This window comes from Dermacentor variabilis, chromosome 1 (genome assembly GCF_050947875.1).
Source record: "Dermacentor variabilis isolate Ectoservices chromosome 1, ASM5094787v1, whole genome shotgun sequence".
NCBI lineage: Eukaryota > Metazoa > Arthropoda > Arachnida > Ixodida > Ixodidae > Dermacentor > Dermacentor variabilis.
The window spans coordinates 133059088-133084308 of NC_134568.1; the positions used below are offsets into that span (position 1 = coordinate 133059088).

General features: G+C 47.8%; 1 protein-coding gene across 1 annotated transcript; it reads left to right on the top strand.

Annotated features, from left to right (window-relative positions):
- The first annotated feature begins 696 nt into the window (after positions 1-696).
- LOC142572015 (LIM/homeobox protein Lhx9-like) lies at positions 697-22592 on the top strand. Its single transcript, XM_075680806.1, has 4 exons — positions 697-755; positions 3482-3684; positions 20586-20728; positions 21836-22592. The coding sequence occupies exons 2-4, from the start codon at positions 3537-3539 to the stop codon at positions 21992-21994; spliced, it is 450 nt and encodes a 149-aa protein (XP_075536921.1). The 5' UTR covers positions 697-755; positions 3482-3536; the 3' UTR covers positions 21995-22592.
- Positions 22593-25221: the final 2629 nt, after the last annotated feature.

Consider the following 25221-nt stretch of genomic DNA (forward strand, 5'->3'; position numbering starts at 1 on the left):
TTTCACTAATAAATACGAATTGGGATCGTCTCAAGGAAGATTCATAAATGTTTAAATACGTCTTTACTGTTATAATGCGGAATCGACAGGGAAGAGTAGGCAGCCGTGCTTCAAGACACAACGTTCAGCTATACATAGGCACTTTGTCGTCGTCCTCTGCACATACACAAGTGCTGAAGAAAACGTTCGGGAGGATTTCTGCCACAGTAGATCAATGGTAGAGCATGTCGCACACTTAGCGCGAAAGACATGGATTCGACTTCCACCACCAGCAAGTTGTCTTTTCGTCCACTTTCATTTCCCTTTTCCTTACTGTTTCTATACAGAAATTAAAAAAGTACTTAGATTTAGGTGTACGTTAAAGAACCCCAGGTGGTCAAAATTTCCGGAGTCCTCCACTACGGCGTGCCTCATAATCAGAAAGTGGTTTTGGCACATAAAACCTAATAATTTAATTAATTAGAAATTAAAAAGAACACTTAAGTCGCCTGTCTGTTCCCCGGCTTAATTATCTGTTGGCTTTGTCTGTATGTAGCTATGAACTACATGTGTACTCCATCTACAAGGTGTAGTTCTAAGCCTACAAAAGTGTAAGACCATTTTTATTTTTATTTTTTTGACCGCTCTCCGCAGGCGCTGGACCAGCCTTGGCACACGGGGTGTCTGCGCTGTTGTCTTTGCGGCACAGGGCTCGACTCGCAAGCATCTTGTTTTGCCCGAGAAGGGCGAATCTACTGCAGGGACGACTACCTCAGGTAGGCGTTGTCACTATTCCGGTGATAGTGCTGATCAATGAGTGCAACTAACAACGAAGGCTGCGCCAATAAGAATTTGGCACCGCTCGTAACTTTCAGAAATGCGTCTGCGTATTCCCACAGCACTGCACTACGGAGCCAAAAGAACTGGTCACGATGGCGTAGAGTCGGCCGTTGCCTGCTCTGGCCTGACTTTCCCCTGCCGCGGCTTTTCGCATGTCTTTTCATCTTGTGCGTTCAAAGTAAACCCACCCATACTCCCTTAACAGTACTGTCGTTGCCGTATTGCAGGAACATCGGTCGCGCTGTGGTGCTATATTGAGCAGGCGCGTGTGTCAGTGACTGGACGAAGGGTAGGATTTTCCGAGCGTGAAAACAGCCCGCGAATACACGCAAAGGGCCTCGAGCGGCCAGTCGGGCGGCAATTTTGCGTGTATTCGCGGGATTCTTTGACGCTCGGAACAACGCTTTTATGTAGCACGTACTGAGCAACAGAAAGCTGTATCAGGAGTTGTTCGTGTTGCTCTACAATGTTCTCATGGATACTTTTCATCTAATTTTAATATCTAAGAAGTTGCTTAATTATTTAAGACTAATTATCTAATTAGGCATAATGAAAAACATTTCAGTATCTTCAAGTGACGGCAAGCAAGATTGCCGTTGTTCTGTCCAGCTACATGGCATTCGCATATTTTTAAGCTCTTGCTGAAGTTAGCTGGGACACCCTGTATATAGAGGGTGTTTCAGCGAACAATTTCAAAATTTTTGAAAGGTTGCCTCTGGCAGATAGCTCAATTCTAGTTTATGAGCCGATCTACTGGAAGCGGCGGACACTATTCTCACAAGAAATTGAAATGCAAAATCGACTAATTAGCAAGAATTCACTAATAAACATTTTTGGCTAATTATCCTATGACCCATATTGCAATTTACCAATTCTAGCCGTGGACTTCGCAAGGCGGATCCACTTGGAACGAATTCTCAGGACGACATCAGTTTCGAGATATTCATTCCCGTACTTTGCGGAGAAATTCATTGGCGTTCTAGTTACTTGTGTGCTTCAGTGCATGAAACGAAGTTTTGTTAACAAATTAATTGGAACGCCAATGTATTTCTCAGCAAAGTTCGGTAATTTATATCTCGAAACTGGTGTCATCTTGAAAATTCGTTCCAAGTGGATCCGCCTTGCGAACTCCACGCCTATAATTTGTAAATTGCAATATGGGCCATAATGTAATTAGTTAAAATATAATTAGTGATCTTTTATTAATTAGTCGATTTTCCATCACAAATTTTTGTACAAGTATTGTCCACCGCTTCGAGTAGACCAGCTCATGAACTAGAATTGCGATATCTGCCACAGGCTACTTTTAAAGATTTTTGAAAGTGTTCGCTGTAACACCCTGTATATTCTGTGGCCGTGTTGCAACACGAGAAGCACTTTTATGTAGTGCGCATTCAGCAGCAGAAAACTGTATCGGGAGTTTTTCATGTTGCTCTCCAATTTTCTCATTGACACTTTTCATCTAATTATAATCTTTGAGAAGTTGATCATTTAATTAAGACTACTTATGTAGGCGGAATAAAAACTATAATCTTAGTATCTCCAAGAGACGGTAAGCCACATTACCTTGGTTTTCTCCAGCTACGTGGCAGTTGCATATTTTTAAGTCTTGGTGCATAATATTTGGGATACCCTGTATATCTCAACGAGAAGTAGGGAAACAGAGGGGCTCGATTTTTGTTAATCACCACCATATAAAGCAAGCAGGCTGAGAAGCCAAGGAAAGCATAGGAGTAACAGCTGTGGTTGAAATAGAATATGTAGAAAACAATGAAGAAAAAATGGAATGAAAGTAGACGAAAAGATAGGTTCGGTGGGTTCGGTGCCCACCGGTGGCAAGTTGTCTTTTCGTATACTTTTATGTCCCCTTTTCTTCATTATTTTCTACATTTATATTTCTGCCATAGCTATTACTCCTATGCTTTCCTTACCTTCTTTGCCTGCTGGCGTTATATTGTTGTGATCTATCTATCTATCTATCTATCTATCTATCTATCTATCTATCTATCTATCTATCTATCTATCTATCTATCTATCTATCTATCTATCTATCTATCTATCTATCTATCTATCTATCTATCTATCTATCTATCTATCTATCTATCTATAGTGACATCCATGTCATGCCAACATGCAATGAAACTAACAAACTCATAGGGTAATTCACTTGTTTTAATTGCAACGCAGAATTAATAAATTAAAGAGAAATGACAGTGGACGAAAAACATGTTGTCTGCTGCTCTGTGAGATGCGATTTACGTGTGCGATGCTCGTGCCAATTGAGGTGTCGCAGCGCCGTGTTGCCATTCACTTCGTCGGGCACATTGATACGTGTACAAGACCTAGAACTGGGAGTGTTAGCCAGCCCCACAACTCACGGCCGCCATGGCAGTGAGTGAATTGTGGCGTCTCGGTTTCTGTTCCAGATCATATGCTAGCTGCGTTCCCACTACGCATACTGCCCCGTGGACGCCCTCACGGTGGCCCTTGCCAGAACGACAACAGTACAGCTGTGGTGCAGTACCTCCTATGCTGAAATGTTTATATATCTCTTTATCTACAAAACCCTTTTCTGGCAGCACGGCGTGTTCACGATATCAGGGGCCACCAAATGAAACGTCCTGCCCCGTTAACTTGGCGCGCGGCGGGCTCGTAATCGCAGGGCGTTCGTGCGATGCTGCGCGTGCGGCGCGGCGCTGTCCCCTCGTGACCTGGTGATGCGCGTACGGGGCGGGCTGGCCTTCCACGTCGGCTGCTTCCGCTGCGCCAGCTGCCTATGCCCGCTGCTGAAAGGCGACGTGTTCGGCATGCGCGACAACAGCGTATTCTGCAAGCTACACTTCCAGGACACCGCGCTGCTAGCAGGTATAACACGCACGGCCCGCGAAACCGATTCCGCGGCGTTCGGCTGCTACTTGCGCTCCGATGCCAAACCAATGCGGACGCGAGCTCTGGTGGCGTATGGGCTCAAATCCCTGAGGGACGAATGCAAAGCGTGGCATGATCTCCTGCTGCGATTCGAGCCCGTTTTGCGATCGACAGAATGAGACACCACCACCGTCGTGTGCTGCGCCAACGCTTGGAGTATAGTAATATTTGTTGTTCAAATGTTAAAATTGAACACTCTTCTTCACAATAACTTCGGTTTAGGGAATAATTCGTGGCCTAAATGATTTGTAATAATAATTTGCGGCCTATATAGGAAAATAGTGCTGCCATGGTGTGGCCCGCGGAACAGGGTTTTCATAGAGAGCTTGGCCTAGCATCATTACCTTGACTGCGTATTTTGGGGCTGTTCATGCAGCTCGTCTCTCTTGCTTACCATGAATAATACGGTAGCTTGTCGGGACTTTATCACTGTCTGGAGCATGGCAAAGCGTAACGTGTACGCTACATTTTGCCTATCCTATAGACGGCGCTATTTAAGAGTGCCTTCTGTGCCCTGAACTGTGCTTCACAGGCCGCGCAATCACTCGAGCCCGCATTTTCAGCCACCACTTACTTAATATCTGTCGCCTCGAGATGCATGTCCGACGTAACTTCTGGCTGCCCTAGTGGCCGTTGAGCGCGAGGGGATAAGACGCCTTCTTACCGGTCTCCTGCTATGTAGGTAGGCGTTGCCAAATCGTTCAGGCAGCTCAGATAATGCTTCAGATACGTCCAACAGTCGCCAGCCTGTTGTCTCTGATAAGTGAACACAGCATCACCTTAAAGTCAAACGGCATTTCTGATATTTTTGACGTGTCTTACATTGTTACCTAAATAGTTGTGGTGCTGGAAGAGGCCACTTCAAGATCTCACCCACTCTTTGTTACTTACATAGGTGCAGCTATGAAATACGCAGAAGTCTGCTTATTACTTAATTTGCGCCAATATTTTGGTACAGCTACGAGCGACCACCCGCACCCACACGCACACACAGCACAAACACACAAACGCACGCACACTAATTCTTTCTAAAAGTCAATTTTCTCTTTCTTGTTTGAGAGCTGAGCGCCGTCAGCGTGTTTTCGCTACGACCATTACGCCTCACAATCTTCGAAGCTGCACAATAGTACCTGAACACAAACAAGCACATGCACTCACAAAAAAGGAGAAATGCTGAAACCTTGTTTTAGTTGGAACTCGCGCCTTTTATACGCATCTGCTTACTTTGGCGCTGAAAACCTGGCGTGCACGCATCTGGGCGGTGTAGGTTGCCGCCTGTACAAAGGGATTAGGAGCGAGATTCCCGTACATGAGCTGCTGCGAAGAGGGATCCAGCTCAGCCCGCCGAGCTTCTAAGCTGCTTAACGTCCATGGCAACTAGACCCAAGTCAAAGCAGCGTGGGCGAATGCCCCCGGGCCGCACGCTGAAAGAAATGCAGATGTCGTCAATCCACAGAGAGTTTGGGAACCAACGTTGAACTTATGGCATATCATCCACCCTGATGAGCTCAGAACACCATCGCGGGAAGAGGACTTCGCGCACACAGTTGCGCACAATTAGAAAACGTTCACGGTCTTTGCGCGTGCTACTGGTCAAGTAGTACTAATCAACGTACAATGTATAACATAAACAGTGGCACCAGCTTGCATCTTACGTCAATTAAAATAAATCCGCACTTAATTAAGCACCGTATCTCATCCACACACGCGATGTAAATCGCCGCTTCAGTGCATGTACCATCCGCCAAACGTGTTCTAGCTGCATAGCAAGTTCACATATTCGAAAAAATTCTTGCATTGTTCCTTTCGTATTTAACTTTTCATCTTGTAAGACAGCAATGCCTTCGACTTCGGGGACGCCCTCGTTGTGTGTTGTTCTCCGTCATTTTCGAGTTGATAAGCACATCCAATTCTTTTTCCATGGATCCCTCCTGACGTTTCTTTTTTAATCGTGCGGATCAATGGTTCACAATATGCGTATATAGGCAGGGAGCAGGTCAAATGTCGTCTATGTCTGACATGACGGAATGTCCGGTTGCGACGCCGTATGAACGTACAGCTATGCCCGGTACAGACGTGGCTACGTATGATGCGAAGAAGCATCTCACAATTGTTAAGCTCATGCAGAAATGTGTCATTCCGGATTTTCTAAAAAAGCAGAAAAGAGATATAGACGAGATCAGGGAAGGGAATTATCAAGGGTGAGACGTGGCTTTAGCCCTCACAGGGCTGCCTCGGCGGCTCCCGATCTTTCCCTTGCTATTTCCCCAAAGGTCCGCGCCTGACAACTACTCGCTGTCGCTTGTGAAAAAACTGCGCTTTGCAACGTAACCCGCACCCTTGTACTCGCTTCCCAGGGGACGAGGTGATCGGATTATATCAAATGGTCGCTATGGGGTGGCACAATTGAAACTGGATATCGATCCTCGCGTCAGTCATCCCCGCGCGGGTAGGTGGGGATGGAGGTTGGGCGCCCCGCGCTTGAGTAGAACGCCGAATTTTAGACAACACACAAATCGCGCTCTTTGTGGCTGCAACGATATTTATCGTCGGGCCAGCAAAATAAGTACCGCTGTAGCCCGCGGAAGTTTGGTGAAGTGTCACGAAATATTGCCATTCATGGGGCTGTAGGAAAACCACGAATGGATACGCTGCGCGTATTCGCGAAGCGAAAATTGCAGTTTGCGAAATATTTGTCAGCTTCTGGGAGTATAGAACCCGGGACCTGGAGAAGATTATCGTTCGATGGACTTGTGCACGGCTTGTGGTCGGTTAATTAGCTCTCGGGCTATCTTCGGCATAAAATGCCACTTAGTTCCTTGACCGACTGCTCGGTCGGATCGACGGCGGTCCTAGGTTCCATTTGCAATCGGGTTGACAGGTTATACTGTAAAAGCTTACACATTGCCGTCTTCAAGGTTCCAGGTGTACTAGAAAAGCTTGGTTGCACTGCAGAAAGTGACCCGCAGTGGATATCTTGGCTCAAGACTCTTAGTCTGCAGTAAACCACATAAAACCAACGCTTACGCATCTGCCGTAGCAGATTTTGCTCGACTGTCGAAGAATAACTTACGGCACGTTGCTAAAGACACTGGATTGCCCAAAAAGTTTTCACATCAGAAAATTTAATGCTGCCCCTTAATTACCATGGCATCGTTTACAGTTACCTCAGTCAATTACCGACGAATCGGTGGATAATGGTTTGGATTATAATAAATGTGGGCAGTTTGCGCTAGTGGCGCAAGGCTGGGTCACAGCGGAGCTAGTTCCGGCTTTTGCTAAGTATTGCTAGGCTTTGCTCAGTTTTGCGAGGTTATACATGGCTCCGGTAGGTTCATACAAAGTGTTGCTAGGTTTCGCTAAGTTTTGCGATGTTATGCATGGCTTGGCTAGGCTAATACCAAGCGTTGCTAGGTTTTGCTAAGTCTTACGAGGTTATGAATGGCTTAACTTAGTGGCTCATACTAAGTGTCACCAATATTTGCTAAGTTTCGCCGAGTTTTTGCGAGGTCATACGCGGTCAGGCCGGTAAGCCACACAAGCCCCAGCAAGTCACACGCATACAAGCCACAGTATGTGCATCACAATTTATTATGTACATTATTATGTATTATGTACAGTGCTTCAGTACCAGTCATCATCGTCGATCCAGTCCTCGTCCTCGACGTCCGATCGTCGTCGTCGTGGTCGTCGTCGTGGTCGGTGGCGTCGGGGAAGGCTTCGCGAAGCACTTGCAAGGCAGAGCTCTTCTGTTAAAAGTTCCGCACCAAGCTCACCGTGGAGAAATTCACGGCGAACCAGAGCCGGTCAGAGACGCGGCAGCTGTGCCCGAACTCTATGCCAAGGAATTCGCGCTGGAAGCGGCCGTTCACACCTTCCATGGATTTGCGGGCTTGGCGTAGGAAGTTCTCGTTGACGCGCACGCCCGGAACCGATTCCCGGCGGCGCCGAGCATTCAGTCGGCAGCGTTCATTGCGTCTGGCGCGAAACTCGGAATCCTCGGCTCGGCCACGGCGTTTGTCGGCGGCCGCCTCGACGCGATGGGCAGGATCGGCTCTCCTTCGTCGATCGTAGTCCCGCTGAGCCGCGTGCCGAGCTTCCTTGTAGGTCACAGACGCGACAGCTGTGCCCAAACTCTATGTCCAGAAGTTCGCGCCCCCCGTGTCTCAGCGGGCTTGACGCTGGAACTTTTTGGAGCAGTCGCAGGCCTGGATCGCTTTCTCGACGACGTCGAACGTTCAGGCCCTAACTCTCGCGTTCCCTGGACTGAAACTCGGAATACTCGACTCGGCGTCGCCTCTTCTCAGCCGCAGCTTCGGCGCGAGGTTCCAGATCAGCTCGGTGGCGACGAATCGCTTCTCGCATGGCAGTACGGCGCTATTCCTGGTAAGCCGCTTCTTCTTCGGGCGTCCGGACATTCTTCAGTCTTTCCATGGTAGCAGCACATACGCACGGAGTTAAACAGGCGAGAGGTGTGCGTCCCGAGCTTTTACTCGCCTGTGACGTCACGACTCCGCCCTACGCGCGGGTTGTGCGAGGAGGTTACGTGGCTCGGTGCTCTTACAGGTGGCTGTTAGGCAACGCGAGGCAGCGCACAGCTGGGCTGAGTTTTCTGGTACCGCTCCACAGTGGAACGAAAGCTAAACAGCTCCGCTGTTAAAAGCGATGTACGTGATCACAGTATTCTGCATGACCAGGTTGCACAGTGAGCGCAACGTGATATGGGCTCTTCTTCACCGTTGTATTGTGACCATATTCCTCAGCGTCTTCTCAAGGATAGACTCGGTAGTATCCCAATGTGTGTTACCGAGCTTTCTTTTCGACGTAAAGGACATCGAATACTTGCACGACACGAATGCTGTTGTTGTCCCGTTATAAGCACAGATCCAAGGCTCCCAGTATAATGTTCCTCGCTTTTGTACGAGTAGCTGTGCCGATAAGCACTCGCAACAAGGAAGCCAAACCAAAGCCAAGCCAACGAAGCCACATGGACCGTATTTCCGCCACCCAGCGTTTGAGTGCCCATTCTAAGTCAAGTGATAACACTATCATCATCATCAACTTCTTCTACTTCAGTCTATTTCTAGGTCCACTGCAGAACGAAGGCCTCTCCCAGCGATCTCCAATTACCCCTGTCTTAAGCTAGCTGATACCTACTTTTGCCTGCAAATTTCCAATTTTCATCACCCCACATAATGCTTTACCGTCCTCGACTGCGCTTTCCTTACCTTGGCACCCAGTCTGTCACTTTAATGGTCCGCCGGTTATCTGCCCTACGCATTACATGGTTGGGCCAGCTACATTTTTTTCTCCTAATGTCCCCTAGAATATCCGCTATATCTGTTTGCTCTCTGATCCACACCGCTCTCTCCCTGCTCCTTAACGTTACGCCTAACATTTCTTGTTCCATCGCTCATTGTGCGGTTTTTAACTCGTTCTCAGGCTTCTTTGTTAACTCCAAGTTTCTGTGCCATGTGTTAGCACCAGCAGAATGCAATGGTGGTACACTTTCCTTTTCAATGACAGTGGTAAGCTTTCAGACAATATTTGGTAATGCCTGCCGCATGCACTCCAACCCATTTTTATGCTTCTAACATTAGCTTTGTGTTCTGCATATTAATATTCTACCCTACTCTTACACTTTCTCGGTTAAGGTGTTCAGTCATTTGGTGCAATTCCTGCCCAGTGTTACTCGGAAGGACAATGCCATCTGCAAGCAGAAGGCTGTTTGGATACTCTCCGCTGATCCTCACTCCTAAGCCTTCCCAGTCAAATAGCTTGAATACTTCTAAGCATGCGGTGAACAGCATAGGATAGTTTGTGTCTCCTTGCCTGACCACATTCTTGATAGGCAATTTTCCTTGTGTAGAACTTGTTAGAACGAAGTTAGCTGTGGAAACTTTGTAGATATTTCCCAGGATATTCACGTAAGCCTCCTGTACTCCTTGATTACGCAATGCCTCGATGACTCATGGTACCTCTACTGAATATAATGCCTTTCCATAATCTACGAAACCACTATACTATATGGTTAATTATTAAAGAAAAGTATTCACATTGCTGACACCCATGGAAACGATAACTGGCTTCAGTGTCTGTCGTTAAAGGCCTCTAGTAGTCTTGTTTCAGATTGCCATACTTGCGTGCTTGTGCTTGCTTTTGCACTTACTGGTTATATGAATTCCCTTTGAAAGCTTACCATTTATGAAAAGACTATCGTGAGAACGACGGAAGCATTCGTTGTCCATATATGACAATATTGTCACTTCTCATGCTACACACTGACCCACAGTGCCAAGAGATTTAGTAAGGAGCTCACGTGTACTTACCTTTTCAATATTTATTTGTTTTGTTTATTAGCTGATTTCTTTGATTACTCATGATACTACCCATATTTCAGTGCCTATGTTATAAAAAGGAAATCCACCTACGGTTCGTTACCGTAATATATCGGATTATGGTGACAAGCTAAAGTAAACATAACCACGGATTTTATCCTTAAATGACGTTCCTTTCTACATGTCGCACCTGTTATAAACGCTTCCTGGACACGCGATATTGCAAGTCAGCATGTTTAGCGTAAAACCTCTCCTTTTAGAGTTCTCCAAAGGTCAAATCGAGTGAAAGTTCGCGTGTTGCAAGTGGAGAGTAACATAAAAAAAAACGCTTAAATAAGATTGCTGGATCTTTAACAAGGTTTGCATTCTTTCTCAGACCGAATGTTCTGTAGGCGATCGTATGTACTGACAGCGGATAACATAAGGCACCAGTTGCCCGCAGCGGAGCCACACACTTTCCGCTGCGCGTTGGGAGCTCCACGGTCGCGCAAATGCTCCTCCACTGCGTGCTGCTATAATGCGCGGACCCAACAACGCGCGGCATCACGCGCCTTTTTCCTTTGCACTTGGCAAGCGAGCCGACACATGTTTTCTATTCAAGAGCACGTGACTCTTCACTAAGCCCCTTGTCACCCCCTACCGTACCTCGAGTCGTGCGGCGTTTATTAGGCCTCTCATCTGCGGGAGAAGCGCGGATTAAGGCGCCACGCCGGACGAGGCGCAGAAGCAACTGCCAGATTAGCAGCGAGGCCCCCGTCCGACACAAGGGGAGAGCATTCAGGCCGCACACGCCAGCCTCTTGACAAAGAGCGCCCGAGAGCTGTTGCGGTTAATCCCGGAGTTGAAACCCGAGCTCCCCGCTTGTCCCGCCGGGCGGCCCGCGCGATGCCCGACATTCTGTTCTCTGCGCTTTTTCGGGTGAGCGCTAGAGTAGGCAGCAGCGGGGCTATGCGCCTGGTGTTTGGTGTCTCAACGGTGGCGCGTGGGCGCGAGTGCGTTTTATGAGGTCCTCCGGGACCGTGGACGCTTTAGCGATGGCTGCTAGAGGAAAAGAGGTTGCGGCATGCCTACACCCGAGGATGAGACCGAACTCGTTTCTCACGAGGATTTTGACGTTCCGATCTGACAGTAGACGATGCGCGCAGGCCCGGACCCACCCCTTCTGCGCTTGCATTGCTGGGTGGGCGTGGCACTGGCTGAGCACTGCTGCTTCGGTCCCGACTGGTGTTCACTCCGGGAAAAACAATAATGTATGGGGAAATAGAGCGTGATGCACCAGTGCCGCAACGAGGAAAGGGTTTGGTAGCTGCAATTGAGCGTCGAGGAGTCTGATTAGGCTTACATGCTAAAACATTGTATCTGTAGAGACAAATCAAGTCAAAAGTAGCAGACAAAATGGAATAAGAGAATAGTGGGGGGGGGGGGGGCAGTAGCAATTATTTAAAAAACATACCGTCTGAAAAACGGAGCAAAAAGGGAGCTGGACTACTGGAAGCATTCGCAAAGGCCAGTTGATCAGGGTGTCTATTCTCGAACGATGCCCTTCGGAGATGCTTTCCCTTTGACGCCATTTTGCGCGTGCAGGACGCGTCGGTGTCCACAGTCGACAGCGTTCCTGGCATTGTGCTAAGACAACGTGCCTCCCCCTAAGGGGCTGTGTGAGGACTGCTGTCACTCGTCGACGCCGACATTTTCGATTCTGGTCACGACAAATTTCGCGAAAGGGACAGTATCGACGGGGAATACGGTCCCAGGAAATCCGTTGAAAATAACGTCCAATGAGGATGAGTGACCTAGAAACCTACGTAGCAAGCCAGCTAGAAACATAGTAAACGGAGTTAAGGCGCATGTTGTTGCGACCTGGTGCAGATCAAAGGACTTGTGAAAGTTGTTCGTTTGCTGTTGGTCACGTTATCGATTCTCCGATGCACGATATAGTTTTATTTACGGATCTTAACGAATTATTCGACGAACATTCAACAGACAACTCGGAACGTTATCTATTTTAGGTATGTAGTAATTGGGTAAGTAGTAATTTGGAGTTTGATAGTGGCAATGTTCCCCTTCTGCTCTACAAACGTATCTGACCAATCAATAACTGCAATCTGCTTTAAGCAGAATGTGATGTCTGTTCATCTTGTGTCCATATAGAGCAAAGCAAAAAAATGATATTGTTGATAGTTTTTCAAGCAATTCTCCAAGGTGGGCGAAACAATTACTTCACTTGCTTCATTAGCATAAAGCGCCGAGACGGGCATACTAATTCAATGTAACTTCGTGTGTGAAATGAGATAAAATGAATTTTCCGCATATTGATTCTCAAGAGAACGCAAGTAATGCTGCTCCTGATAAAAGGCTAATAGCTCATAATTAGCTAGAAATATAGTGCTAAGCAAAGGAAGGGAGGAGTAGGAGGAAAGATAAAAGTAGAAGGCAGGGAGGTTAACCAGAATAACGTCAAGTTGGCTACACTACACCGGGGGAGTGGGAAAGGGGAAAACAAAGATCGCAGGGAGAGAGAGAAGGGAAGGAAAGAAGGAAATTGCGGCGAGTTCGCTGACGCGTGTGGTTTACAGAAAGTGCATTGATAGTCACAGATGGTCGCACCAAACCCGTCCTCCTTAAGAAACACAAAAGCGCCTTCACCGCTTTATGGGCCGACGGGCGATGGGGGTGGTGTACCAGCAGCACCTGCACAGAAAGCGGCCGATTGTCCAGTTTTTGGAAAGCTTTGGCAAGTTCTTGTCACTCTGGGGCATATCTTGGACAGTGGCACAGCAGGTGGTCGATATTTTCTTCGGTGCCTCAGACCTCGCATGCTGCACTGTCAGTCACTCCAATTAATGTAGAGTATGCCTTTGTGAAGGCAACTCCTAACCAAAGGCGACAGAGAAGCGCAGCTTCACGTCGAGGAAGTCCGAGTGGAGGTCGGAGTTGCACGGAGGGGTTTAGTCGATGCAGTCGCGTAAGTCGTAAGTTTGGCGAGTTCCACTCGGTCACTGTGAGACTGTGTGCCAGGTGTCGAAGCTGCCTTGCAGCGTCAGTCCTCGAAAGCGGAATTGGAACGCTTTGCTCTTCTTGATGCGCTGTGCGAGCAGCGTTATCGGCGGAATCATTGCCACTGATTCCGCAGTGGCCAGGTACCCACTGAAAAACGACCTCGTGACCTTTTTGTTGGACATCATGGTAAAGTTTCACGACTTCGTATGTCAATTGGTCATGACATCCGGGTCGGAGAATTGACTGCGTGCACTGTACTGCCGGTTTTGAATCACAGAACACAGCCCATTTTCTGGGTCTTTCAGAATCAATGAATTCCAGTGCTCGACGCAGGGCCATTAGTTCTGCCGCCGTTGAGGTCGTGACATGCGATGTCTTCAACCGCAGTGTCATTCCTCGAGTTGGTATAACCACGACACCACCAGAACTGCAAGACGTAGTCAATCCATCGGTATAGATGTGCACGTAGTTGCTGTACTTTTCATGCAGAAGAAGTAGGCTCAGCTGTTTTAGAGCAGGGGGTGGTAGATCTGTCTTCCTCTGTAGTCCCGGAATCATCATATGTACTTGTGGACGGCTCAGACACCACGGAGGAAACGCTGGCTTGGCCGTAGATGCGTATCCTGAAGTAAACGACGCATGATGTGCACTGACAATACCGCTAAATGTCGAGTAGGGTTTGAAGCAGTGAGGCTCGCCAAGTGGTGGGAAGGGGTCCTAGCATAATGCCTGAGATGCATACGCATTGTCTCAATGGCAATGTGCGTCGTGATTGGGTAATCCTGCGCAAGGGCAATGGTTTCAGCCGTTGATGCACTGCGTGGAAAAGCCAACACATATCTTAAGGGCTTGGGCTTGAATACTCTGAATCGTACGCAGGTTAGCCTTGCAGGTGTTGGATATTGCAGGCCGGCTGTATTGCAGGAATCCAACGAACAACGCCATGTACAGCTGTAACATAGCCTGTATAGATACTCCCCAACTTTTTCCTGCAAGGAACCTGAACAGGTGACAGATAGCAGTCAGCCGCCTTTTCACGTAATTGACGTGCGGAGTCCAAGACAGGTCTCTGTCAATTACGACTCCCAAGAACCTGTGACTTCTGCTGTGTGGTATAAGTTGTCCGTTAATACGCCGTAACCAGACATTGGCTTCCTCGTGAATGCCACCATTGCGCACGTTCCGCATGAAATTTCAAGTCCTTGTTGACGAAGGTAGCAAGATGTCATTGTGGCTGCCTTCTCAAGCCGAGCGCGAAGCTGAAGTCGTGTCACACCTGATGCCCAAATGGAGATGTTGTCCGCATAGATGGAAAGTCGTACGGTTGGCAGGTTGTCAACTAATCCACAGAGGGTGAGATTGAAAAGAGTCGGGCTAAGCGCTCCACCTTGAGGGACTCCTCGGCTACCGTAATGCTCGGATGTCGGGCAATTTTCTGTGTGCACGTAGAATGGTCTCCTTCTCCTCTGTAAGTAGCTGCACGCCCACATATATATCTTACCACCAAGTCCGACGGCTTCTAACGTGCTAAGGATGGCTTCATGGGTGACATTATCATAAGCCCTTTTAACGTCTAGAAACAGAGCAGCAGATAGTCGCTTACAGGCCTTTTGGTGTTGCACAAATGTTATCAAGTCAACAACGTTGTCTATTGACGAACGGCCACGTCTGAATCCGGTCATAGCATCTGGGTAGATTTCATAGCACTCTAACTACCATTCCAGACGTGATAAAATCATTCTTTCCATTGTTTTTTCGGCACAGCTGGCAAGTGCGATCCGACGCACTTGCCAGCTCTCCGAGGAAATGTCCAAAGGCGACTTGCCAGGTTTGAGAAGTGGAATAAGGCGACTTGACTTCCATTCTTGCGGAACCGTACCCGTCTGCCAGGAGTCGTTGTACAGGAGCAAGAGTGCCCTCCGAGCTTGGTCTCCTAGGTTATACAGGGCACGGTATGTAATGCCGTCAGGTCCTGGCGCTGGAGAACACCTGCACAAAGCCAGCGCAACTTCTAGTTCTTCCATAGAAAAAGGGCATTCCATGCGGGGAACGCGTGAGAACAGTGGGTGGTCGAGCGTTCCCGTACCCGTTCTATCGGAATTTGCCTCGCCAGCAATCTTTCTGCAGAAAGATTCAGCGACGTCAATATCTCTACATTGTAGATAAAGTGCTAGAGATTTAAACGGGTGGCGCTGACCAAAGGTTGTGCGAAGGCCACGAACAGTCCTCCATATAAGCGACAAAGGTTTTCGCGGATCCAGGGACTCGCAAAAGGATGCCCATTGTCGCGAAGCCAGCTTGTTCATGTGACGCTGTATTTTCTTTTGTGTTCGTCTAGCCAATCTCAAATCATGATTAGACTTCTTGCGTCTATATCTTCGCTCCACATGACGGCGAATTGTTCGCAGTTTTGCTAGTTCGATGTCGAAATCGGTGGGGGAAGAACTCCTCGAAAGCAAATGCGTGGTTTTTTGTATGGCATCCTTTATCGCGCCCTGTAGGTTATAGGAGGTGTCGTCACGACAACAGTCTAACATTATTATTTTGTATTTAGGTCAATCGGTGCACTGGACGGTTCTGGAGGACTTGGAGCTAGTCAAACCTTCGATCTTCAAATAGGTTGGGATGTGGTCGCTACCCCGTGTTTCTAAATCCGAAAACCAGTGCACTCTTCTCGAAAGCGAACGTGAAACGAAGGTTAGGTCCAAGCAGCTGCTATACGCTGATCCACGCAGATAAGTAGGGCTTCCATCATTTGACAAGCAAAATTCGCGTTTAGAGGCAAAGGGCAGCAACGTTCTGCCTCTAGAGTTCACTTTGTAGCTTCCCCATAGGTAATGGTGGGCGTTAAAGTCACCAGTGAGCACCCACGGCTGTGGAGTCGATTTTAAAATTCCCCCTAGGCGCTCACAATCTAGACGGCTTGCTGGAGATAAATAGGCTCCAAAAATTGTGAACGTGAGCTTTTTCTTCTTCACTGTTAAGCAAACGTATTGATTTGCTTCGTCAGGAGGCACTGGGTGTTTCCAGAAGAGGGTTATAGCGCCGAAAAAACACAACACACAGCAAGCGAGACGGGACGCTTGCTGTGTGTTGTGTTTTTTCGGCGCTATAACCCTCTTCTGGAAACATGCACCAACTAGCCCCCCAACAAGTATTACTCAGGCACTGGGTGCTGTACATAAGTCAAGTCACGGCGTATAAACACAACTACCTTGCTGCACTCTCCGTGGGTAGAGGACATAAAGCGCTCATACCCGGACAGTCTGATGGCAGCTGACAGGTTGGGCTCGCAAATCACGATAATGGGGAACTGGTGCGTAAAGACAAACTGTCTAAAGTCGCAGATGCTTGACTTAAGCCCTCTGGCGTTCCACAGAAAGACAGATGCATTCTTGACCTCCTCTTGAAACAACGGCATCTCTCGGGCCGTGGTTTTACCCTAGAGCGGCAAGCACCGGACTTAAGGTGTCCAGCACCTGCAGTGCGCTCTTTGCCAACGGGGTTTTCATGCTGCTCAGTAGAATGCGCATGGCGTCCATAAGTGACTTCAACATCACTATGACTTGGCGATCCTCAGTCGTCGTCCCATCCGCGGTTCGTGAGGTCATTGAGGGCGGCGCAATTTGATGCGACTCCGAGGCAGGTTGTGCTCGTGGAAGTGTAGGCCACTCTTGAGGAGGTGAGAGTGTTGCCCCAGTTTTCGTTTTCGCAGTGTCTGTCTTTGTGGAAGTCGGCGTTGATACGGTAGCCGCTTTGCCGGAAGATGCTGTATATCTTTCAGTAGACGTAACTCTTCGTGCTGCTCTTCGGTGCTGATGTCGTCGTCGCCTATGAGTAGCGGCAGCCTCTCTGTGTGTTGAATGGTCCCGTACCATACGTTTGAGTACTGCTCGCTCGTTCCTCACCCGCGGGCGATTATTGGATGAGGCCTCATGAATACCATGGCAGTTAGGGCACTTTAACACAGTTGCGTGGCAGGCATCTGCTGAATGAGATTCAGCGCACCGTGGGCACACGAGGTTATTCCTACAGACACCTTTTACGTGTCCCATCTTGGAGCATTTGTAGCATTGCAGGGGCTTCGGTACGTATGGGCGGACTGGATGGCGGACGTGGCCAACTTTGACGTGTGAGGGAACGCTGTCTCCATCAAACCACAGCTTCAGGCAACGGGTGTTGCCAAGTCTTGTGATGTGCGTGATAAGAGTGCCTTCGGTAGTTGGCTTTATTATTATTGCTAAGTCGTTGGTTGGTATAGAAATATCGACATCATAAATGACGCTGATAGTGCCATTGCAGCCAGTAGGTATCATGGATCGCACTTGCACTTTGTCGATCTCCTTTACGTGCTGCAGGCTTTGCAGTGCACTACGGTGTAGAACATCTACTGCAAGGACATTCTTCCGTACGTTTATTCTCACGTCCTTTCTCATCGCGTTTTTGCGCGATTCCCCCAAGAAACGCAGAAAGGACTTGCCTGTTTAGGAGTCGCAGATTTGACACTGGGTCCACAGGCATGAAGAACATAGTGTACGGCCAGCGCTGTGGTGTTGTCTTCACGGTGGAGACACTTGGCGACGATGACCTCCGTAGCAGTCTTCTTTCTGTGGTTCGGCTCATGACAAGCGTGAAATCGTCGTCCGACGAGTCGACGCTGTCCGAGTACAACTCGGTTGCCTCGCTGTCCGTGTCAGTTGACGCATTTCCACGTTTCCTGGACGCGACCCCACGTGATGGCTTGGCCAGGAAGGTCTTCGAGGGCTTCTTCGTCCATTGCCGCAACACGGGAGCGGCAGCTCCCAGAGTTTGGGAAGAAACAAAGCGAGACAAAGGTACAAGCGTTCTATGATAGAAACACTTCGTCGGCGTCCAAACTACTACCAAAAGCAAAGGAAGAATACACCACATGACACAGGACCACAATTATGGCATACCAATAGCCCAAAGCGCTACCCTCTTAAGTTAATAGCTCTTTTGATTAGTCTTCCCATTTCTTCTTAATTTGCTTCAGTAAGCTGATTACTTCTCTATTTTATTTGTTTACCTATGGATTGAGCATATCACTCCACATATACGCATTGTTCTTCCAAAACAGTATAAACATTTGCTATATGTTGCACGGCTCCATAAAGACTGAGTGATATTGTTTATGCCGTACCGTCAGAAATCGTAAGCCAGTTGTTTTACTTGTAATGCATAAATAGCATTGATAATCTTTTCATGCTTAAAATGTCTCAGTTTATTGCCCTTCTAATCACTGATATTTCTTTTTCTACGACGCACGTGACTCCACTGAGTAGATGCCATCCCCATTCGATCCGGTCTCATTACGACTCTATCGCCCCGCTAGGAGGCACGGAGGGGTGGCAAATCCCCAGCTACGCAGTAAATGCTCACGCCTTCGACGTAAGTCGAGGCTTGTTAAACAAAACACCGTAGCCTGCTTTTTATTACTGCAGGAGGGCTTTGCATCCCGAGTGAAAAAAAAAATTTTTTTCTAGCTTTCATATTTTTTTTCGCGAAGAAGACAAAAGAGAGCGGGCGAATGATAGAGACGGGGAGAAAGTTTCTGCCCCACGTCTTCCCTTTGTGCGCGAAACGTGCTCTCGGCGGGGCCCGGCCGAGTGCGCCGCACGCTGGCTTTTCCGGCCCCCACAGCCAAGCAGGCCGCCGAGAGCCGTCGGCGGTGAGCGCGCCCAAGAGACACGCGGCGCGCGCGTTCGTGCGCAGTCCGGCAGAAGGGCAAGTGTGCTCGACGCTTTTGTGTCGAGCCCTCCGTCCACCGTGGCAAGCGACCTGCTCATGGCGCGGCGCTCCCTCTTGTGTACACGGGTGCACTTCTCTCTCGACGGCTCCTCGTGCTATCGGCGCCGCACTGCGAGAGGCAGGTTTTCAGCACTGCCGGCTGAGGCGCGCGGCCAGGGCGAAAAAGGCAGGAGGTGGAAGGAGGGGGACACCTTGCGCAACAACAAAGGTTCTGTGCTGGGGTCTTTGGGGGGATAGTTGAGTGTGTGTCCCAGAGTCACGTGCTCCCGAAGTGCTTTCCCAGCGGCGGGGGGTTGCGCGACAATGCGGCGCGCGTCATCGGGCCGTCACCGCGGTGGCCGGGGACGTCGGCGGGAGCGAGACAACCGAGCGCCCGGTGACTGTGACGCGCCGCTCCGGAGCCAGCCTGGCTTCGACGAGCGGTCGCCTCGTCACGTACCGCTACGGGGCGCGCACTTGGCCGTGATTCCGGCTCTCGCGAAAAGTCGCCGTGTTGTGGTGGGGGTGCTGACACGAACGACGGGAGAGCCGCGCGCTCGATTGACGAAGGCTGCGACATCGATAAGACATGCTCCGTAACGTGCGCAGGCGAACCGGACTTATGTTCCTGCTAATCTCCATGTAGCCTGTATTCTCTCTGTTACAAGTGAATATATCATTCAGTCGTGCGCTACCTTGTGCTTTCAATACGTACTGGTCATTATAGAACGGCAATTAAGCTTGTGCACGTTTAAATCCCGCTGGCAGGGAGCGCAGAAGCCACAGCCTGCGTAAAGATTCGAACGCGTGTTGTAAATAAGTGACCAGGATCTTACCTCCACTATGTAGAGCGGGCGGCTGACATTTCTCAATGGCCTCATTCAAAGAATTCCTACAGTGTACACGTTTCATAGTTTGTTTTCACTTGCTAACACTTTATTTAGATGACTAAAGGTGCTTCAATAAATTTCTTGGTACCGAGTTAACCTAAAGCCTACAGAGCGGCATTAGGAGATTTCGCGAAGGTAGGCTATGTTGGAGTATGCCGGCTGCATGGTTTTGTGAAGAGTTTGCAACTAGTGATTTACTGGTAAAAATTGTCAGCTGCCACCATTCGTAGTTTACGAGAAGAGGCAATTTATAAACAGTATGAAAAGACAGCTCAAGTTACAGGCTATTTCTTGCCAGCTGCTCGCACAAAGTGAAAATCTACAGAATACGTTCAAACAATGCTTCTCCACAAAGACAGCAATTCAATAGTTGCTTCGACGACCTGCAAGTGTCGTCCGTGAATAAGCTTTTCTCAGCCAGCAGCAGCCGTATGCATTTGCAAAATAATTGTTACTCATAGGTCTAAGAAAAAACAGCGACTTGCCTAATGTTAATTTGATTGGGCTCTCTGATGACTGAAGCTATTTTCTACTACCTATACTTCAAACTTTATGAACTTCTGACGCACTCGTGCATATTTCACACTCCGTAGTTGCGATTATGGCATTGAGACAGACGTCATAGTCTCTCTGAGCTCCCTCTTTAACGGAACATTAATTGTGAATGGTGATAACAGTCGAGAAAAAGCAGCGTTTTCCTCGCCTATTTGCTATTGGCAACCACTACTATCGGACGCAAAAAGAGGGAGAGAGAGAGACCGCACAAGTTCATACTTGTGATACCTTTACGGAATATTCTTATGATATCGTATGCAGTATTTTTACGCAATATTCGATGCAATAATATTGTGCATCCTCGCAGAGCGAAACAAGCGCATGCGCACCTCCTTCAAGCACAGTCAGCTGCGTGCCATGAAGGCCTACTTCACCGTCAACCACAACCCTGACTCCAAGGACCTGAAGCAGCTGTCTCTACGCACAGGGCTCAGCAAGCGAGTGCTGCAGGTACCACCCGCTCCAGTTATTTGCAATGTTGCAGGGTTCATCTTAAAATAGTGTGTAGAGTATCACGGCGTTCAAGGCTTCTTTCGCGCTGGATCCGAAATAATCAGTGAACCGCAATCGCCTATAGTGGGCGTAAAACACAACATAACTCCAACGACGCTTACTTGGAGGATAGCATAACACTGAACTAGTTGATTCATACGCAATAAAATTCAACACCATATGGGGAAGGCAAAGAACTCTAAAAGACACAACGAATACGTCGTTATGTCTCGGTGAAAGGAACAGGCCTGGGGGCAAGAGTGCATGCACTCGATGTTTGCACGCTCTTAAACTAGAGCGCATGAGCTATGCCTCTCGAAAGCCCCAAGATGTGTTCCAGTTCATAGAACCCATGAAATTCAAGAATGGGTTCTGAGAATTTTTAAGCATTCGCTTCGCTCACAGCCATATTACGACTAACTGACTTTTAAGCGCTCGGCCATCTCCACTCGGTCCTGCATGTTCTTGATTCAGCTTCGATGGTTGCTTTTCGAGGACTTAAAAGGGGCCTGTCCCTGCAGCATTCTACTTTAGTTAGGTAGGTCCCATATTCTCTGTCTCAGTGAGAGTGCATCTTCGTATGCGAAGAAAACAACCATCAGGGAGTAGACAAAAGGGGGGGGGGTGAAGAAAGAATAAAATCTACTTCGCTATCGTATACTGACCAAAACGAGCAGTGCTCTGTTGTTTCTAGACCAGGAAAACCACTGTACAGTAGACCGTTTGCAAAAAAAATGCTTGTAAAAAACGCGAAATCCGCAGCAGCTCACACGGCAAGATTGCGTTATTTATTAGCGGAGAGGGTCATAAAAACACTATGCTAAATCTTCGATTGCACCCATTTTCATGCTAATTTTTTTTTACTAAAATTTGGCGGTGAGTAAATGTGCATGCCTTCCACTTGTGCTAAATGTGTCTGCCTACAATCTGTCACAGTGTCGTTCTGCAGGCGCACTAGAGGCCTCCGCCGAGAACATTGTGTTAGAGCTCCGTCTAAATACTTTCCTGCGTAACCTCACACTGTGCTTCACTAATGCGACTAACGACGCTTTTCCCGCTGGGCAGGTGTGGTTTCAGAATGCACGAGCCAAGTGGCGCCGGAACTTGCTGCGCCAAGCGAGCCACGGACCCGAGATTGCGCAAGACTCGAGCCCGCTCCAGGACCTCGGCGCCACCATCACGCTAGAGGAGCAGACGATTCACTCCTACGCGAACCTCTTCTGAGCCCTGCCCATGGCGTTTCGCTGCGCTTGTTCGCTAAAAATGTTGAAAGCCATTCTATAGAATATCACAATTATAACATGCGCAAACCGCCGTCTAGATTAGAAAAGGATACTCGCGGAAGGCGACGAAGCGATGACTTTCTTTACCAGACATTTGGTGATATCGCGGCACAGATCATGGCATCTCTGCGCCCCGTCTCATCTAGAGTGTAGTCTCGGCTACGGAAAGCGTGGCGCCCTTGTTAGTGTACAGTGTGAAACATCGAAGAGTACTTGGCGAGCGCTTGTGCCCTCCTCATGTTGAAAGCATAGTTCAGCACTCTGCCAGAAGCAGGCTTCTGAGACGGGTTTAAACGTCATAGGCGAGGAAAGAGCCATGCACTAGTTGGATGTCCTGTATTACAAATATGCCATTTAAAAGGACTTCACTTACATAGTATTATTTCCTGATTGACCAGCGCTCGGGCGCCTGTCACTTAAAATAGGAATAGGCGTGATAGCGAGATGGTCCCCGCAGCGATGGCCAATCGCGGTTAGCACTTGCGTAAAAGAAGTTTTGGGAATACAGACTCAGATGTATTGCGATATGTGCCTGTGATTCCGACAGTATATATATATATATATATATATATATATATATATATATATAGACCAAAGCACTTCTCATCTTTTTTTTTCCGTACAACGTTCTTGATAAGGTGCACAAAACGTCATACGTTTTGGTAAGCTTATCACTTTGGTGAAGTAATTTCTTAATGAACGTGTTAGTGGCGAATTCTAGAAGCTAACTAATCGGCACGCCTTAGAACATTACAATTGGTGAAGGCCCTCCAAGAAAGAAACACTAAAACATCTTCGAATGAAGCAAGTGGATGTCCTCCTAAATGTGAAATGTGTCTTCCTAAATGCACAATGTGAAAAATATAATTAGAAAAAATTAGAAAAGACTACTCATCGCCTCAAAATATCCTTAAATTGAATATATGTACTTTAGTGAAAAATTTTGCTAAAAGCAGTTTGCGAGGGCAGAGTAAGCGAAAAAATAAATAAAAAGAAGACCATTGACGTGTATGCATCCTTTGCTTTCTGTCTTGGACCGCGCGTAAGGTCGCACCCACTCAATGCTCGTGTCTGTTTATGTTGTTTCAAAGCAGAGCATACAACAATACTCTCAATTTAAGAAAAAATGGTTCACTAGTTAACCGGTAATATGAACCCAAGGGAAAAGACTTGCGGCCATCCTTGTCAAATAGTGATAATTAACAAAAACTTTGATTTCCGCTTAGTGGAGTTATGAGACCCACCAAGAGGACAAACAAAAATTAAAGCCAGGCCCGGGCCAGTGGTGAGATAACTGGTTGCTTCTACATATATACGTGTTCGCTCCACATAGAACATCGAGTTTTTCGGGCAGAATTTGCCTGCCCTTACCTGAACCTTTCCATATTACGACCGCTGTTCGCAGCTCCTGACGCACTAAAAGGAACAGCTTTCCCACGTTTTGAGCGCATGATACGCTGAAAAAGTGCGGTGAAATGAATGCAAAAAAATACGCGCTAGATTATCAGCGCTTTAGACCAAGGATTATAGCGCTCTGTAAGGAACTACGAGATCACAATCTATCATACGACTGTAAACGTGTGAGGCGCAAATGTTTCTAGTCAATACACCAAACTCTTATTCACAGTCACTTGAGCAACGAGGTAGTTTGTTTTGTCCCCATGGGGGAGAGGTTGTAGTAACTGTAGCAATGTTTCGTGATTTTTCTCCCAGGCTGCTATGATTAGAATACGAGGTAGATCAACGGTTGCATAATGCCTTGAGGATGTAGCAACATGGTGGTTAGTTGTCACGCAGAAAGGTACAGAAATTATGCGCATGTGACGCGTCTCTACGACTTCCTTATACACGAATAGAGAAAAAAAAGTTCTTATTTTTTCTTTTACTTCACAGAAAATGTACTGGATACAAGTGTTAGGCAAGCAAGCAACAAGTCGACTGTTGCGAGCTATCTCGTCACAATCTAGTCTTTAGTGGAAGCTCTACAAGCCGTTAGAGATTGTTTAGCGCAAAGTTTTGCGCCATCGCTTTGGGCTTGGCCATATAATAGATGATGGCTTCCAGAAACAAAACACTTCGCCTTGTTAGCTTGTTCACTGTTCCACTGGCAGCTACAAGTCTGATGAAATATCTGACGTTCGGAACAGCGTACGGGTTCCTTGTTCACCGAGTTGGACAGGAAATTGTCGTCACTTATGTAGCCATCAAGTGACGTAACGAGCGTCCGTAAATGACAGGTATAGTCCCTGCTGTGCGGTTCATCGTAGCTGGCGTCGACTGAATGATTAGCGATTCTAGCAGCCGCCCGGATGACATGTTCTTTTCCTTGGCGACAACAGTTGCATTGTCCCAGTCAATCTTGTGATTATGTTTTTTGCGCATGCTCGGCAGTGGCGTTCGTCGTCTGACTTATTTCTTACGTCACGTTTGTGTTCCTTGAGCCATCTGGAGAACTTCCCTGTTTCGCCAATATATATATTATGGCAATCAGCCATCAAGTAGAACATGTGAAAAAGAACATGTCATCCCGGCGACTGCTAGAATCGCTAATCATTCAGTCGACGCCAGCTACGATGAAGCGGACAGCACGGACTAGCCATTTACGCACGTTCGTTACGTCGCGTGCTGGCTACATAAGTGACCAACTCAGCTCAACTCAACTCAGTAAACAAGGAACCCGTGTGCGCTTCCGTGACGTCAGACATTTCATCAGACTTGGTCAGTGATCGTGATTCTCCTCATTCTATGCCTGACCAGACGAACGTTCGTCGAATCCTTGATTATGATAGCTACAGAGAAGTTATTTCCGGGTCCCATTATTACAGGCTCAGCGGCTTGGCTTCAAGAACTACTGAAAAAAGAGTAAATACAAGAAGGTTGTGGAGCACACCAGTTGGAACACCTTGGATCGTTGCGCTGTAACGATGAACAAGCACCTGTAAAGACAATTCCATTGAACAGCAATAAACATAAATACTTTTGTCTGTTACAAGGCAATGTTGACTGGCGTGTCTTATTTGCAGGTAAAACGTAAACGTGCACTCGCGTGTAAAGGTATACTAAAGAAAACGAAGAAAAACATAACAAAAGGAAATGATATGCCTAACGTCTTATATTCTGTGTAGCCTCGGATAGAAAAAAAAAATCTTAATTTAGCCGTAACCGCCG

Excerpts from the sequence above, each read along its gene's own strand:
- LOC142572015 (XM_075680806.1), top strand. The coding sequence starts at position 3,537 with ATGCGCGTACGGGGCGGGCTGGCCTTCCACGTCGGCTGCTTCCGCTGC. Across the intron at positions 3,685-20,585 it reads GGACACCGCGCTGCTAGCAG|AGCGAAACAAGCGCATGCGC; the intron begins GTATAACACGCA and ends GCATCCTCGCAG. Across the intron at positions 20,729-21,835 it reads TCAGCAAGCGAGTGCTGCAG|GTGTGGTTTCAGAATGCACG; the intron begins GTACCACCCGCT and ends CCCGCTGGGCAG.